Below are 16,406 nucleotides of genomic sequence, written 5' to 3'. Positions count from 1 at the left end.
TTTAAGATCACTGGAGCCAAATTACTGGTAGAACTGCAAAACGTTTGGGCACCAGAAGGGCTCTGGTGTTAGATAGGGGTGATTTAATCTTGGATTTCAAATAAACGTTAGAGGGAGTGATATTTCTTAGGATGCTGATGGCTCATAGTTAGATGCATCTGTTTCATGATCTGAAACCTTGCTACTCCCCCTGCTTCCTAGGAAACCTCTTAATTCCTGTTCTATGCTGAATAAATTACAAATAAACAAAAAGTATAAGTGACTAATCACAGGAGTACTTGAGTCTCTTTAAAAAGTTGATTGCAAAATCCCTGAATAATTTGAAGGTTGAGACTAGACAAGAATCTCCTTTTGTTTATCCTAACCGCTGACGGCCTCATAGCTTCTGGGAAGCAATATTTTCCCTTTCTTAAAAGCAGGAGGAGGGATAGGTCACCAGATTTATCTGCGGGTTGGAAACTAAGTGACCTTAATGGAAGATGCTTTGCCATTAGCTGCAAACCTGATGATGTTTAGGAGCCAGGTCTCCCACTTCAGCCTGCTTCTCAAGGTTGGTGGTCCAAAGGCTAAGGCTGAGGGAGGAGCTGAGTCGAAGCCTTCCTGCATTCCTCCAGCTGATGCTCTCCTTTAATATGTGGGAGTGTGGGTTAGGTTTCAGGTTGCAGAAAGGACATTGCCATACACTGACCATAGATGCAAGCTGGAGAAGTCAGAACTGACATTGAACTATAACAGAACACTTTGAGTGGTGGATGCCAGGGCCTGCTGTAGCTTTTCTCCTCTTTAAACTTCCTTAATGTATTTGGCATGGTGGCTCATCAGTAATGAGGAAGTGTTAGCAGTGAGAAGAAGTGAGTGGTGGTTGTTGGGCCAAGGTTGTTTTCTGTTGATAGTGATTAAGCACCCGTGATTGAAACCTCTCTGTCTTGCTCTGTATCCAATGTAGTCTGCCAGCAGCCTCCTCTGAGAGCTCAGGGACTCGGTGCGTGCAGAGATTAGTTTGTTCCTCCAAGTCGGAGTTAAGCTGCAGTGGGGGACAGTTTGGGGAAACTTGGAGAGCATCTTGCTGTTTCAGGCTGTAGGGCTGCACCCATTTCATTGCTGTTAAACAGACATTTCTCGCCAAAGCAGAGCATAGTGCTCTTCCTTGTGTTTGGCGAGCCCACATGCAGCACAGGGATCAGATCCTGAGCTTGCTTTCATCCATGTATCTCCTGGGTTGGTCTGTAGAAGTCATTTGTGTTACTTCACCCTCAAAGTGATAAAACTAAGTTCAGGATTTGGCTCTCTGTCTGCAGAGGGGGAGGGGAGCAGAGGGAAGAGACATTTCTCTGTGAGTCTGCAGCACAAGCCAAGAGCTCTGTGGGAAGGTCCAAGCTAATGCTCCCCACTGGCTGCCTTGGCCCCAGCTCGCGCCAAGCCCTTGCAGCAGACTAAACACAAAAGAAAACACAGAGTCTAAATTCATTGGTATGAAGAGGATGTGCCAGGGTATTCCACAGCTCTTCCTTTTCTGCTTCTCTTTGATAACTGTCATTTTGCATAAAAACATGGATTATTAAGGTGGGGTTTTTCTCTTTTTTTTTTTAAGCATAGTTCAGGCTGCATAGGCACTCAGTCCTGCACAGCTCTGCATTTAACGCCTGGGATGCTCTGTGTCAGACCTGAGAAACCTGTTCTGAAGCTTGTGAAATGCTGTTGAAAGATTCCCCCTGCCCTTGATGGGCTGTAGGTAAGACAGCATAGAGCTAGAATTGGCTTCATACCCATCGGAGTGGATTGGATAGGAGAGGGAAATCCATGCTTGAGCACGTGTTTCAATTCCAGTTTTCATCAAGTAGCACTGCCCAACTTTTTGTGATCTCTTTTGATGGAAATTTCAGTGTTGGAGGCTTACTGACCTGCCTGCACCCTGAAAATTTATTGCCAGTGTTTCAGTGTAAACACAGGATGTCTTCTGTGCTGGTGAGGCCCATGATTCCACTGTAGAAGTAGTGGGGGTTTGATAGGGCAACTTAGTATTTTGCTTGGAGATGATCACTGTCTGTTTGACCCCTTTGGTGGCCGTATGTACTTTCAGCTAAGAGCACCTGCTTGCCCAGTAGTGTCCTGCTCGTTGTTGCTGAATGTGATGGGAAACCTATCTTCTCCCTGTCTGCAGGGCTCTGCGTTGCCTGGTTTCCTATCATTCTTAAAGCACATGTTCCCAGCCCTTTTTTCCTGCCCATCTTCTTCCACTCTGGGAGCCCTGCTGCTGCCTCCTTAGTTCATTCCTTGCCCAGACCTGCTGCTCTGCTTCTCCCAGCGCTGTTGCTGACTCTCCACATCTCAAGGTGGGGACAGATTCCCTGACTGCAGCATACCATGGCCAAGTCCTGGGCCTGGGGAAGCACCAGCTACCTGCCAAACCCCTCACCCATACCCAAGATTGATAAAGCTGTGACCTGTTTATGAACAGAAAGGTGGAATTTTGCAGATTGTTCTTTGGCCAGCTCTACATGTGGTTTATTTACTTGGGCATTTCAAACAAAAAAGCAATGCAGCATTGTCAAAGTTACAAAATTACTTTTTAAATTGACCTACCCTATCATAGAGCATGGATTTTCTTGTCAAATAATGCAAGAAGCAAGAGAAGACTGTAGTTTTATCCACGTGAAACCTACAAATCCACATGGCTTCTCTGTCCTATTGAGCGTGTGAGTTCTTAGAAATGCAGCTGCCGGTAGTTTAGCTTGAATACAGTCATTCTAAACCAAGCTAGAAATAAATAAAATACTTACATTTCAAGTACAAAACCTTGCAGTTGAATTCCATATGAAGAAATAGGTTTATTTCTTTTCATGTTACTACTGTACAGGTACTTGGGCTGGCAAAGTCTGCAGATGCAGAACAGAAGAATGGTTTATGTACATGACTTAATTGAATCATGTGTTTAGTCTTCCCTTTAGGCTATCATGTGAAGCTGTTTAATGTCAGGCAGAAAGAAGATGTTTTTTTTATGGATGCATTTAATAAGACATGAACTCCCTATGCTACTGGCCCCCAATTTTTGCATTATGTCTTTCCTTTCTGCTGGGGGGAGAAAAAAAAAAAGGCACCTTAATTATGTCTCAAAAATAATGACACCTACTGGCTTTAAGTTAGGTTATTGGCTGGTAGGTGTTACTTTCAAATTACATTTAATCGAGTGTGATTGACTTTACTGAGACTTCTATACAGCTCTAGTATGTGGGAGAACGTTGACCTCTTGTTGGGATCCTGCCTTGGGTGGTTCGGCGGCTTGCCGGCTGCCTTCGGTACGCAGGGCTCTCCCCTGGCAGAACCAGTATGGACTGCTGGCCTGAGTTCCTCTGAGACTGGAAGATGCTTTGCTCTGCTGCACTCCTCTCTGAACAGGTGAAAGTCAATCCAACGCCGATGTTGCTTTTCATGGTTCTGGAGGTGCCATCAGATGTGCCGTCAAAACACCTGCCCAGGGCAATTTCCTTGGCAATCCTTGGGTCTTGGTCGGTGACAGTGTAGATGCCGTAGTTGTGTCCCAGTGGGTCGAGAGGAGCCAGCATTGTGTACTCGCTGGAGTCGTTGTTCGTAGCCATGGGGAGGTGGTTCACCAGGTACTCGTGAAGCATGCTGTTGACGCTGTCTCGGCGGCAGCTGCCTTGTGGGACCACTTTCACAAGTGTGCGATCCACACGGTCTTGGTCAAAGAGCATGCCGCTGCACTTGAACTCCAGGCAGGCTGCTGACACATCTGGCTGCCCAGGGTCACGAATGCTGCGGACGTCCCTGATGCCGTAGAGCTTGCCAATGGTACGCGGGTGTGTCCCACCCATGTTACGAGATCTTATATTCACCTCTTGGGGTCCGTTTATTTTTACTTTAATGTAGCAGGCCCTAAATTCCATGGGCTTGGGCCACCATGCCAGGTAGTCATCAGTCCAGCTCATGAGGTCATCTTCACTGAAGGGAACAGTATTATAGTCATACCGGTCTCCCTCTATCCTGTAAAACCTGAAGTGAGCAGCGCTGTGTGGGGCTTCCTCGCATTCTCTAAGGTTTTCATAGGCATAAATAGGGCCATTGTTTTCTTCTGGGGAGTTAGGGCTTGGCTTGGCCATGTTAATGCTGAATGCAGTTTTCTTAGTTTTGGGGTCCTCGTGGTCTGTTCTCCTGTAGTTGAGCTTGTTGAGATATGGCTGTGGGACCCCAACAGCGTTAGGGTTGAGTTTGGGAGCAGAGGACACAGCTTCGAGCTCTTCACCCCCCAGGCTTGCCAAGATATAAGCTGCGTAGGCCCTGGGGTTTTGCTCATCGCAGAAGGCAGGCACGCAGGCGCCGTTTGGACCAGTGACCACACTGTCGAAACGGCCCCATGCTCTGGGGTTGGAGGAGAACCCTGGTTCTGGCTCTGTGTTTATAATGGAAATCACAACCCCTTGGATCTGCTCGCTTTGCAGAAATCTCTCGCTTCTGTAGGCTCGAACTTTGACGTAGCACCGTCTGCTCTCTGGGACGTCCAGGTTAAAAAGCCGCCTTTCTTTGATCTCCATATTCCCAACCAAAAAAGTTCTCTCTTCCCTTTTGCGCCGTCTGCTTTTTTCAAGGTTGAAGTCCCCTTCTTCCTCCCATAATCCTGTCTCTGGGTTCAGGGACCAAAGTTTCATCTCTTGCAGGTGCTCTGGCATCTTGACCTGAGCAGCATCCAAATGAACCTTCACCTGTTCGGCATTAAGAGACTCTGTGCCCTGTTCATCAGTGAAGTCCACGGAAAACATGCCGTATGTGCGGAGTGGAAATATGTCCCCTTCCTCATCTACAAAGTTCAGGTCACTTTGTGTCACAGCAGCCATTGAGACTTTTCTTGGGTCCAGAAATGTCACACTGGCTTTCACTTTGCCTCTGTAGGCTTCTCCATTTTTCCTATAAAATGCATTGGAAGGAATTTCTAATTCAGCAATTGGATCCTCTTCTTCCATTTCTCCCAAAGAAATCACGTTGGTTTCAGTGGATTCCAGCGTAACAGGGGCTTGCTTTCTTAGTAGCTTGATCTCATGAAACACAGCGCCTCCGTTTTCCTTGAAAGGCAGAACTTTTGTTGTGTTCACAAACTTCTGCAGCCGATCGACAAAAGTTAAAACTAGTCTTTCTGTGTCTGCTGGGACATGGATAGAGAAGGTTCCCTTGTATCCAGTCATACTCACTCTCTTGTTCCCCAAGTAGATGTGGCCAAACCTCAGGGGCTCACCATTATCTGCTGCTGTGGCTCTGCCTCGAACCATTATTTTGGTCTCAGTGCATTTCTTGCAGCCACATTCTACGACGACTTTAGTGGGGAGCGTGTACCCGTTGCAGGAGATGTCTCTGGTTTCCATCTTGGACACCCCACAGCAGTAGGCAACATTGTCCTTACATCGAAGTCCTTTATCCAGCTTCCCAGCGCAGGTCTTTGCTGGGCACTTGCCCACGTCGTAGTAGAAAGAGTTTGTTGCTTTTTGGAAGCAGTCGTGAGGAAGTCGGATGGGGTGGCTTTGGGGTTGGGAGTTGCAGGCTGCCTCTTGTCTTCCTGTTGAGTAGGATTTCTTAATGAGCAGCATGAAATAATTGTACAGTCATCGCTATGTGGTCTGAAACCCTGAGAGCTAAACATTGCTTCCAATAACAGTGAGGGTTTTGTAGCCATAAACCAGATGTTTTGCAGGATTTGGGTTGGCTGAATTAATCCAGCCTCCATTTCGGTGAGGCAGGTGCTCAGGTTGAACTTGAGGTACCTGATGAAGAGCAGTGCTGTTTGCAGGAGCATCCCAGCTCCTGCTTACCCACCACTGCCATCCAACCCACCCTCAGCTAGATGTTCTGCAGCTGCCTGGCTTTTTGGCTATGGATAGACTAAAATTTGTCCCAAGGTTTAAAAAAACCCCAGCTATACAAACAGAAATATTCACGTCAGGCAGCAAGTACAGGGAGAAATCTGCTGAAACCAGCAGATTGAGCTTGGCAAGTCACCTGCAGTCCAGAGCTTGTAGAGAGCATCTGGTTCAAAAGCAGCTCTGCTAACTCATAGATGCTAACGGATGCATGAAATCAACCCCAAATACTTTTTCCTGTGACTTCCCACATGTATCACAATTTCTGTTTTCTGCACACTGCCACCTCCCCAGCCACTCGGAGAGCATCGTGCACGTTTTCTTACCTATAACAGCAAGCTTGGCGGGTTGGGACTTCGCTGACCCCCCGGCGCTGCTGGCCTTGCAGAAATACTCTCCTGACTGGTCTCTGTTCAGGTTCTTCAGAATCAGGTTGTTTTTGTATTTGTATAAAGAAGGATCCAACAGTGAGCCGTTGTGGTACCTGCCAGGAACAGGCAGGCAGTTAAGCGGACAGAGCTGACCGCCTGGCTGGAGCAGAGCAATGGTCTGATCCTGCACCCGGCTGTGTGGATTGTGCCAGACCTCTTGCCTCAGTTTCCCCATTTGTAGTCTGCCTGTGTAGCATCACCTACAAATTATTCCTCTTCCCCTGGAAGTACTGAGATGTGGCTGCTGGGCAGCTGGCAGGCAGGCAGAGCTGCTAGTTGTGACTGCTGAGGTTTGTCACGCTCTTATTTGTATGTTTTTCCAGTAAATTCCTTGGCAGGTGATGTTACCGCACCTGTGAGAAATGCCAGCTCGGCACATCTCGAGGAAACCATAATTTGCAGCAATCTGTTCTCGGCATATTTAGCTGTTTTATAGCTAAAAATCTCCCACCTTTATGGAGATGGTAAGGAGATAAAAATTGAATCTGTGGGACAGCTGATGCTTCTGCCTGATCAGACTTGAGTTCCTTACCAGAGGTAGCGGTCAGGGACCGGGGTCCCGGAGGCATCACAGCAGAGTGACACACTCTGTCCCACTCTTCTGGCTTTGTCCTCGGGGCTCCTGAAAATGTAGGGTTTGCCTGTGGGAGAAGGAAAAGGCCTTGTTACTCTTACTCTCCTAAAATCATGGTTTATTTCTGGTTACTTTGTAAAGCCTTTACATTCCTCCCCTTTTTGGGGCTACCTGATCGTTGCAGCTGCACTTGGATCGCCAGGTTTCTTCTGTTGCTCTCAGGCACAGTGACAGTTGCTGTTGCATATTTGGCTTTCTTTATTTTCAGGGTGGTTTTGCCATCGGGACAAACCCCTGGGATCCTAAACATGCCCCTGTTATCAGCCATTGTCAACAGCTTGAGTTTCTTGGCTTGCAGGTAGACTCGGGCATCTGCAGCAGGTGACCCATCCTCAAGAGAGACCTTCCCATGCAGGGTTGCATCCTCACACATGCAGGCATCACAGTCGGCATTGACACGGCCCATGAGGCAGGTGATGTTGCACGCTGGAGGAGAGGCAGGCATGTCAGAAAGCAGCCCCAAGTCCCTTAACACTCATGGCACAGTCTCATGTCTGCTTTTAATTTAGATGCAATAAGGCAGATACTGCATAAGGAATAAATTGTATCCAAAACATATTTTTACTGATTATCAACAGCTGTGCATTAGAAACACAGAGACGATGTAATTTTGAACCTGACAATTAGTAGAAAGCAGCCACGTGGATATAATTACAGCTAGGAACTGTTATTTACCTTCCCCAAAGGGCTGAATTTTGGGGAAATTTGAATCCAGATCAGCATGTAAGCTCTTAGCTCAACCCTGGCAAAATCACAAATCCAAATGCCTTAAACTTTGTAGGTTTCTATTACCAACTCACGCCCCAAAGTCATGACTTTGGCATATCTTAAAAACTGTCTCCCTTATTCAATGGTATCCTGGCTTGGGCAGGACACAGGCTAATTGCAAAATGAGCACTACTCGATGGGTTTAACAAATGGTCTCCCAAACAGTGACTCTGAAACATGTTCATTACCTATAGCAATTAATCCTAAATAACAGGATTAATCAGGTCATTCCTTTTACAATCACAGAGTATCCCGGTACAGCAGCTCTCTGATAATTTCTTTAAAGCTGGAAATAACTGGAAGAAATCAGGGAAAACCTGAAACAACGTTCCTGGGGAAAACATCAACTATTTTCAGAATTATTTGTTTAAAAGGGGATTATAAGAATAATACAATCAGTAACAAGCCCCTTCATCAGGGGCAGTGGCAATTCAATATTCCCAACTCTTCTCCTTCCAGCAGATTGCATGGAGACAGCTGCCTGCACTTGCTGCTTCCACTTTGAGAGCTGCTGTGATAACAAGACTAATGAGATTTTTCTTGTATCACCAGGATCTTTATGGGTCCCTGATGATCCCCCATATCTGGACACCCCTCTTATCTTGCTGTTTGGCTATAAACTCCCCACGCTCTGCTCCCTCAGTACTTCACAGCCCTGCTGGGAAAGGCACAGGCATCACAAAATTCTGGCAAGGGAGAGAAAGATGGTAAAATGATCACGAAGGGGGTATAACACCTATGCAGTGGTGAGGTAGGACATCATTCCCCGCCCATAAGTGAAGTTATAGGAGCACCTGAGCAAACATGTCCAATGCAGAGCCGTCCCTCCTCAGTTGCTTCATTACAGTGCACACCCCAGACGCGCTCAGCTAGGCAGGATCTGGTACGCTTCTGCACACCGGTTTGGCCACACTTTGCTGAACACTCGCTCCATTTCGACCATGGAGACAAAAACCTTTTTGAATCTTGCACCGGTGGACCTTGAATAACATCAGTGGTGTGTTAATGAGACGCACATTACACATACAGCTGCCTGAAAACAGGCAGTTGTTTTCTTAGCAACTTCTGTATAGCTCAGACTACGCGTTTGGGTGTTACGCACCCCATGGATTAAGCAAACTCAGTGCTTAGGGAGCTGGAAAATAAAGCACAAGAAGGTATGTGAAGGCTTCTGACTTCATTCTCCGCAGGCTACCAAATTCAGGATGATTAAGATAAACCTGAGAGGAGCAAAGTGCATGCAGCTCTTGCTTAGTGTTGAATAACAGTGGCTTAAGGGAAATCAAACACACATTGTCATTTAAATGCTGTCTGAGGGGCAATGCTTGCCTGTGTTTCAAATGTTGTTAAACTGAAAAAAAAAACCAACACCAAAAGAAAAGGGTAAAGTTGTTGGCATGATTGTGTTGACTGTCTTTAACCATACTTCAACATATGTTCTTTATAGGGGGAGCATGTGTCCTATCATGAGCACCAGTTTTACTGTGTGTAAAACAGAAGCCTAAGACGCTACCAAGCAGGCTGAGCATGTTAGGGGCCTGCTGATTTGTAAAACACACGAGAGTTTAATATTGGATTAGATTTTTAAAGGAATTTCTTTAACTGGGCTACTAGATACTATTGTTTTAAGCTGCTTTGGATGGATGACAGCCACTCGAAGCCTGTGGTTTGGGTTTGTTTTTAAATGACAACATTCTAATAATGTTTATGAGGATGCACTTGTGACTAAAATTGCCAAAAATGAGGTTTCTTGGAGACGTGTGCTGTGTCATCTCCCACACGTACTCTTCCACCCAATTTGTAATAAACCAGGTTGTGTTTTTTCCTAGAAAGGCAGACAGGCACGCAGCTGGACTGATCCAATAGTGATGGGCGAAAACCAACCCCTGGCTTACAAAAGCAGGTGGCTGGAAAACACCATTTAAATGAGACCAGCCACGGGCGCGTCATGTCTGGTTTGGAGTGAGCTCTTGGCTTAATGGGTGAGTTTTTAATCTGTTTTAATCTGCATCCCAAGTGGCACATCCATAGACCTGATTTAGCAATTTGGGGGATGCAGGAGGAGGTGAGCTTGGGGATGTGGTCCCCTCCCAGGTGGTGCATGGATAAATACCTGTCTGTACTTGCCCCAAGCAAAAATTTAACATGCAGCAGATTAAAGTGGGGTCTCGGTAAGATCGTAACCTTGTTTGGGATCGGCTGCTTTAATCTGCAGTGATGATAAGAAAGGAGAAGGAGAGTCCTGTGGAGGAAAATAGCATTATATGGCTCTGGGTAGCACCTTGACAGCAGAAAAATCAGAAAGCAGAGGATGAGGGATAAGCTGAGGGGTTGAGTGCTGGCAGGAATGTGGGGAGGGACAGGGCTACCCCGCAGCACCAGCGGCAGGAACGTACTGCGTCTGGCGTAGGTGAAGATCGGGTCTCGCCGGCGAGAGCTGCTCCTCGTACCTGCGGGCAGAGAACGCGCAGGATGGTTTGGGCAGGGTTTGCCTTCTCCCTGGCTGAGCACCATCCCCTCCCGGTGGCCTGGCTCCAGCAAGCCCAGCTGTTCAACCCCACCAGGTCTGGCACACCCTCTCCTACAGGCAAAAACAGTTTTATAGCTCACTGCTGTGAAGGGCAGATGCTTTATTTTCCAGTTGCACTGGTCAAAACCTCGAGATTTTGCTTTCTAGAGTAGTAGGAGTCAGCCCTGTTCTATGAGCCCCAGCCTCAGTATCACTGCCTTGTACCATCACTTTGAGGGGAAAACAATTTTCCTGGTAGTTTTCCTAAAAATACCTGTCAGCAGGTGGAGGGGACTTCTCTCTGAGTGTGTTTTCGGTGCTTTGATCCTCCACAGCGGCTAAGAGAGCTGCTGGGAGCAGGATGGAAGGCTGGGAAAATCCCCTAATCCCTTGGTTATGGCATCGGCACCTCCATCCCTTTCAGTGCCTACTGGAATTTAAATCCTGAGCCCTGGGCAGTAAAGCTTGAGGGGCCGACGTTTCTCCCAGCGGTTAACGAGCAGAGTGAGTTCTACAGGTAATGAACACCCCGTGAGCTTTAATTTTAAAGCAATGGTGTTGCAAACTGTCCCGGGTGTGAGGGCAGGCTGGGCAGGTGAAAGGCAGGTCGGAGCATGTGCTTGCCCATCCCTGGGCTCTCCTCACCCTCCCAGCCCGCGCGTGCCTCTGGTGGGAGTTGGGGCTGTGGTCACACACTTGACCTTCACTTTTCCAGGAGAGGAGCCAACAGCATGTGTCAGCAATAGCCAAAACCCTACAGGAGGTTGTGAATGATTAACATTTATTCCATTGCCTGAATGTCCTCATCTACTCAAATAATATTGTTTGGTTGTCAATTAAGACTGAAAAAAATAATACACATGCAAACACCCCTTGTCCCAGCAAGGGAAAGCCACTCGAGCTGGGAAATAACTTACTCTCCAAGCTGAGCATTACCAGCGGGCTGAAGGTTTTCTGTCCTATCTGGATCCTGGCAAGGGCTGGTTTCAGAAGCCTTTGACCTAAGGGTCAATAAATTGGAGATTAAATTAGATTAATTAGATTCAAGGGATTGGGCATCCTTAGGCTCACTTTTTCAGATTTTCCTTTGGGAGAGCTGCCAGTTAGGGCTCCTGTGGGCTGCAGTGCTGGAGATGCCAAACAAAGGGAGTGATGGAGATATCCCACAGTATCACTGTGGCTCAGGTATGATGCAGATTTGCCATTTCCGTTGTCACCCAAGAAAAACTTCTTTGTGCTTTCTGTGTTGGAGCAGCTCAGATCAAATAGTGTTTCTATAGCTGGAGATATAAAATATATCCCATCTCTCCCTGCACGGGGAGAAATTAACCCAAGGTGGGTGAAGTTGGTTGTCACTATGGGACATGGACTGATTTCTGCACTCGCTTGCTGCCTGCGTGCCCAAGGGCAGCTAGTGGTCGTGGCTGATTCCTGGGGTGCTTGCTGGAACCAGTCTCATTTAAACTGGGGAGCTAAGCCTGATGCTGCCCAGCACCAGCTCTCACCTGTGCTGAGCTCCCAGGGGCTCAGCAGGGCTTCTGGGCACCTCCTCAGGGACAAACTGACTCTCCCTGTTCTTATCCCTGGGCGTCTGGCCAGAGCACTTCAGGGCAAAATTCCTCTATAGCCTTGGAAAACAAATCCAAAGAGTCTGTGAACATGTTTTCTCTGTGAGACCTGCCGGAGCAAAGGGGCAGGTTGCTTATCGCTCGGCACTTTGGTGTGCGTGACCCACCAGAGCAGCAGCGGGCAGACCCTGCTGCTCCCAAGCATCTTGTCCTGGAGAAGAGCCATGTTGCTGCTGCTTCCCGAGGGCTCAGCTCAGAGGCTGGGATGGTTTTGCACTTGGGCGATGGATAAGGCACTGGCTAGGGTGGGTGTGCTCGGAGCAGAGGGGAGCTGGGATGGGAGCTGGGGTGCAGGCTGGACGCCAGGGGGTCTCAGGGGTGGCAGGCAGGGATGGTGCCAGCACAGCCGATGGGCAGGGTGGCTCATTCCTTGTCAGCCAGAGCCTGGCTGACTCACAGACAGGCTTTGCCCTTGCTCCGGGGACAGGATGGGTGCCAGCCGGGCAAATGCCACGCTGACCCAGAGCAGTGCCCAGCCATCGATGTCTGCTGGCTCAGCGGCCGCCGACAGACATGCCTTCACACTGGCGGGCTTGTGGGTAGAGGACAGCACCGTGATGGGAATAGAAACATTTAACTTTCACCTAAAACAGATGTTGCCCCCAGGAGGAGGAGGATGATCCATCCTTTTGCAGTGACCATCGTTGTCTCCAGAGGGTGACCAGGGGCTTTCTGGAGTATCCGCAGCTGTCCCACACCTTCTCCAGACCTGCAGAGACCCATGTCGAGGCTTACCCGGGGTCTTGCTGCTTTCAGAAAGCTTCTCCCATGTTGAACCAGTCCAAAACACGCCGTGGGGCTGCTTGTACCCCCTGCCCCCTCACTCCCCGCAGAAAGCCCCCACTTAGCCCCTGACGGGGGGAGCAGCAGGGGCTCCATGTCTGTGCTCCCATCCCCTCTGCTTCTTGTCGTCATATCTGAGACTAAATCTATTCTGCAGAGTGCTGCTTTGTGATCGCATCTCCTGAAAGTGCCTTTTAACAGCTTAAATACTTCTGCAGGGATGCTCTCACAGCCCAGGCGGCTCCATGGGCCCCCCAGCACCCCCCTCTGCCCCCCACATGAGCAGGGACGTCTCCACGCCTCCACCCCCCACCTGCAAACTGGGCTTAGTTCAAGGATGGCATCTTATCCTAGAACATCCCAGGAGCGTGGGGAAGGGGAAGGCTCCTGGGCACCTCCAAAAGCAGAAAACCCCATCCACAAGCCAAGCCTTTGCTGCAAATGCGAGCAAGAAGCTAAAAGTTTTCCTTTTTCTGCACGCAGAGATGAGGGACTGAGGCTTTGTGTTGCTCTTCCTCAGCTCAGCGACTTCAGATTTTGGGTTGAGTCCCTTAGCCCAATGGCATCAAGCATTTGGGTATTTAGTTTCTAAAGGTACCCATGGAGCTGGTGTTATCCTGAGCGACACCAGCTGGAATTCCAGGTGCTTTATTTTATGCACTTAAAATTAATGAACTTGGGGGGGGGGGGAAATGTTGGCTCAGCCTTTCAGTGCCTCAGTTTACCCATAAAATGAGGCTGACAAAGAGCAGCCGGCGGTGAGAACACCCTGTTATTTGTAAGCGGTATTAACCATCCAAGGCTGGGGAATGTGGGACTAGGAAATACTTTGATTATGGCTCAGCAAATCCCAGTCAAGCAAAAATAACAAGCAACACATGAGCGGTGGTTTGTGGGCTTACGGCGCGGTCGTGAACTCGCGGCCAGACAATAACCAGGAAAAATTAATCCAGGCTGAAAGCCTGTTTCCCACTGGACAGCTATTTTGGGAACTGGCTGTGACTTGTTCAGTGCTGGGTTTGGGACAGGATACTGTCCCGTCCCCGGGACACACGATGCTAAGAAAGGGGGGGTTCAAGCAGCTGGATCCTGGCAGCAGGGAGCGCTCGCATTGCCTGTGTCCCCTCTCTGGCGTGGGACAGAGCCGCGGGAGATCAAACAGCCCTGCGTGAGCAAGGCACCATCCCCCCCTCGAAGCCCCCGCTCCAGCTGTCCCCATAACCCTGCCCCAAATCCATTAGCTGGGCTGTGGAAGGGAGAAGTAGAACACCAGGAACTGTGTCCCCATTGATGTTTTCCAGCCCACAGCCTCTGTGCCTTCATCTGCTCATCAATTAATTTCCACCTCACCCTCAATCACAGCCACGCTTAATTATGCTGCCTTAATAACATAACAAAATTGCCTAACCGCTAGCTGCGATGAAGGAGAAAAACTTAGCGGGGTTGGGTTTGGTTTTTTTTTTCTCTTACCTACAAAAGCCATAAAACCCCCAATTAAGAGTCTTGCCCTCTTGCCTCAGAGCCCCCAGCTGAGCTGCGGTCTAGGGACAAGGCGAGGGTTTGTCAGCTGTGGGTTAAGGGATTTGCAGCCAGTTGGGAAGAAGAGAGAAAGTTGCAGCTTACCGAAACCTTCCCTGCGCTGCTGCCGAGCTGGGCTGTGTGCGAGCCTCCCCGCAGCCAAGGCAGTGAGGTTGCTTATATAGCCCCGCGTGTAGCTTAGGGGATGGCAGCGAGCCACCGGCTGCCGAGCAAAAACAGATCGGACGAGCAAGGAAACCACAGGCTGAATAATCCCTTAATAAGGTGATGGTAAACACAAACCCTCAGCGAAACAGCAACTGCTGGGGCTGGCGGCGATGCCATGGCATGGCAGGGTGCTGTTGGCACTGGGGCAGAGTACGGTGTGGGCACCACAGCCTGGCACAGCACTGTCGGTGTTAGGGGTTCACCCTGGGTCTGGATCCAAAAGAGATGCCACTGAGCATTGAAGATGGAGATACAGCAGCCAGGTACATGGTGCAATGAGTTTTGGGGATGCTTTTTTGGCTCTTGCCTGGTCTGGGACACACACAGTGCCCAGCCGGTGCTGCCCATGGGCCTCCCATGTCTTGCAGGCGTTCCCCACTGCTGCCTGCCCATGCTGCCTGCTCACCTCTGCCCCCACGTTGGCTCTGGCAGGGACCAAATGAGGATGCAAGGATGTGGGACAAAGTCAGATGGATTGGTGGTTTGGACACCCTGGGGTAGCACAGAGCTGCAGAGTCAGGACCGTCCTTGCAAATAAATGTGACTGCATCTCACTTGAGCCATGGGGAGACCTAGCAATGACCCCAATGAGAGCTCCCCACTGCCCTGGGCTGGCTTCAGCCCCCTCAGATCCTTCCTTCCTCTGCAATCATGTTTTCCCATCTAACTCATGGCAGCTGGTCCTGGCTCAAGGATCCCGGGCATTGCAAAGAGCGTGTGGCCATGTCCAAGTGAGTATCACCCACGCACGCAGCCCCAGCGCTGTGGGGTCATGCTGCTGGTTTGCTGCAGGGGTCTGGTGCGAAAGCGTGTGCTTTACGTGGTGGGAGCATCCCTGAAGGCTGGGGATGGGTGCTGGCGCAGCCAGTGGTGTGCGGGGTGTGCCAGCGGTGTCCTAGGCTGCCTCTTAGTAATCCTTGCCGGCCCAGCTGCCAGAGGGAGCGGTGCAAGAGGAACATAGATCAAGGTGTCACATAAAAAATAATTGGTAGTGGACTGCACCGGCTCCTGTTTGTGTTTACAAGCAAAAAGGAAAAAACACCTGAAATGTGCCAGAAAGTGGTAGAATGTTTATCCGGTGGGGAAGTAGCGCCTGGTGAGCTGGAGGCCCCAGACCTGCGAGATAAACATGGAGCTCAGCTGCGTTTCCCCGCTGTGATGAGGACAAGATGTGGGAAAGGTGCCGAGACTGAGAACAAGGAATTCATCTTCCCTTGGATGGCACCTATGTCCCGCCACAGCCAGCCCATCCCTAGCACAGCACCGATTCCTCAGCAGGTGGCTCCGGTCCAACCAGCCGCTTGGCCCGACCTGGCATTGATTTCCAGGGGCTGCACTGCGGGGTAAGGAAACATACTGTTCTGCAAAAGGAAAAAAGCGTTCTTTAGGTTATGGAAACAAAGTGCTAGCTCTAGCCCGGGGCAGCTGCAGGTGTTTCTGCATGGAATTTTGCATCCTCCTTGGCACAGGTGTCTGCTTCTTGGTGTGGGTGTCTCCTCTCCAGCATGGCTCCTACAAGACAGGCTCAGGAGACACTTGTGCAGCTTCAGGAGTGGGTCTGGGACATGTGAGTTCATGCAAAAACCAAGTCTCTAGAAAAGTCCGGTTGCGCAATCTCTCTTGGCTTGGCCATCCCTTGCTGTAGCTCCGGCATGTGGCTGATGTCGGATGGAGCAGTGTGAGCAGAGCCCCAGATGATTTTAGCGCTGAACACCACCAGCTGCACCACAGCTCTGGGAGATGCTCGCCACTTTCCATCCACCCGAGGTGGACAGTGCCTGGAGAGGGGACAAGCGGGGTGCTGCTCTGTGCTGGGGGTGGTTGCTCTGCAGGGCTGTAGCACCTGTGGCCAATGGGGAAGGATGCATCCTAGACCAAACTGCTTTTACCTTTCTGGCCATCACCTGTGGGTTCACCTGGTGCTTCCCAACCAAAGCATCAGCCCCTCAGAACCCCTCCCAGATTAACATTTGGACCCTGCCTGACTCGCATGGATTTTTTTTGCAAGGTTTCATCACCCATGCGTAATTACAAAGTTGTAAT

General features: G+C 49.5%; 1 protein-coding gene across 1 annotated transcript; it reads right to left on the bottom strand.

Annotated features, from left to right (window-relative positions):
• Window positions 1-2,808: 2,808 nt before the first annotated feature.
• LOC119150768 (cartilage intermediate layer protein) lies at window positions 2,809-15,564 on the bottom strand. Its single transcript, XM_037393580.1, is given in 10 exon segments — window positions 2,809-3,309; window positions 3,312-5,563; window positions 6,191-6,348; window positions 6,828-6,936; window positions 7,041-7,355; window positions 8,492-8,677; window positions 10,094-10,147; window positions 11,124-11,207; window positions 12,419-12,543; window positions 14,241-15,564. Coding segments are annotated over 9 exon segments (3,357 nt in total). The 5' UTR covers window positions 12,477-12,543; window positions 14,241-15,564; the 3' UTR covers window positions 2,809-3,168.
• Window positions 15,565-16,406: the final 842 nt, after the last annotated feature.

Source organism: Falco rusticolus, chromosome 7, assembly GCF_015220075.1.
Source record: "Falco rusticolus isolate bFalRus1 chromosome 7, bFalRus1.pri, whole genome shotgun sequence".
Lineage (NCBI taxonomy): Eukaryota > Metazoa > Chordata > Aves > Falconiformes > Falconidae > Falco > Falco rusticolus.
The sequence above is the reverse complement of the archived record's forward strand: the minus strand, read 5'-3'. Positions and strand labels throughout refer to the sequence as shown.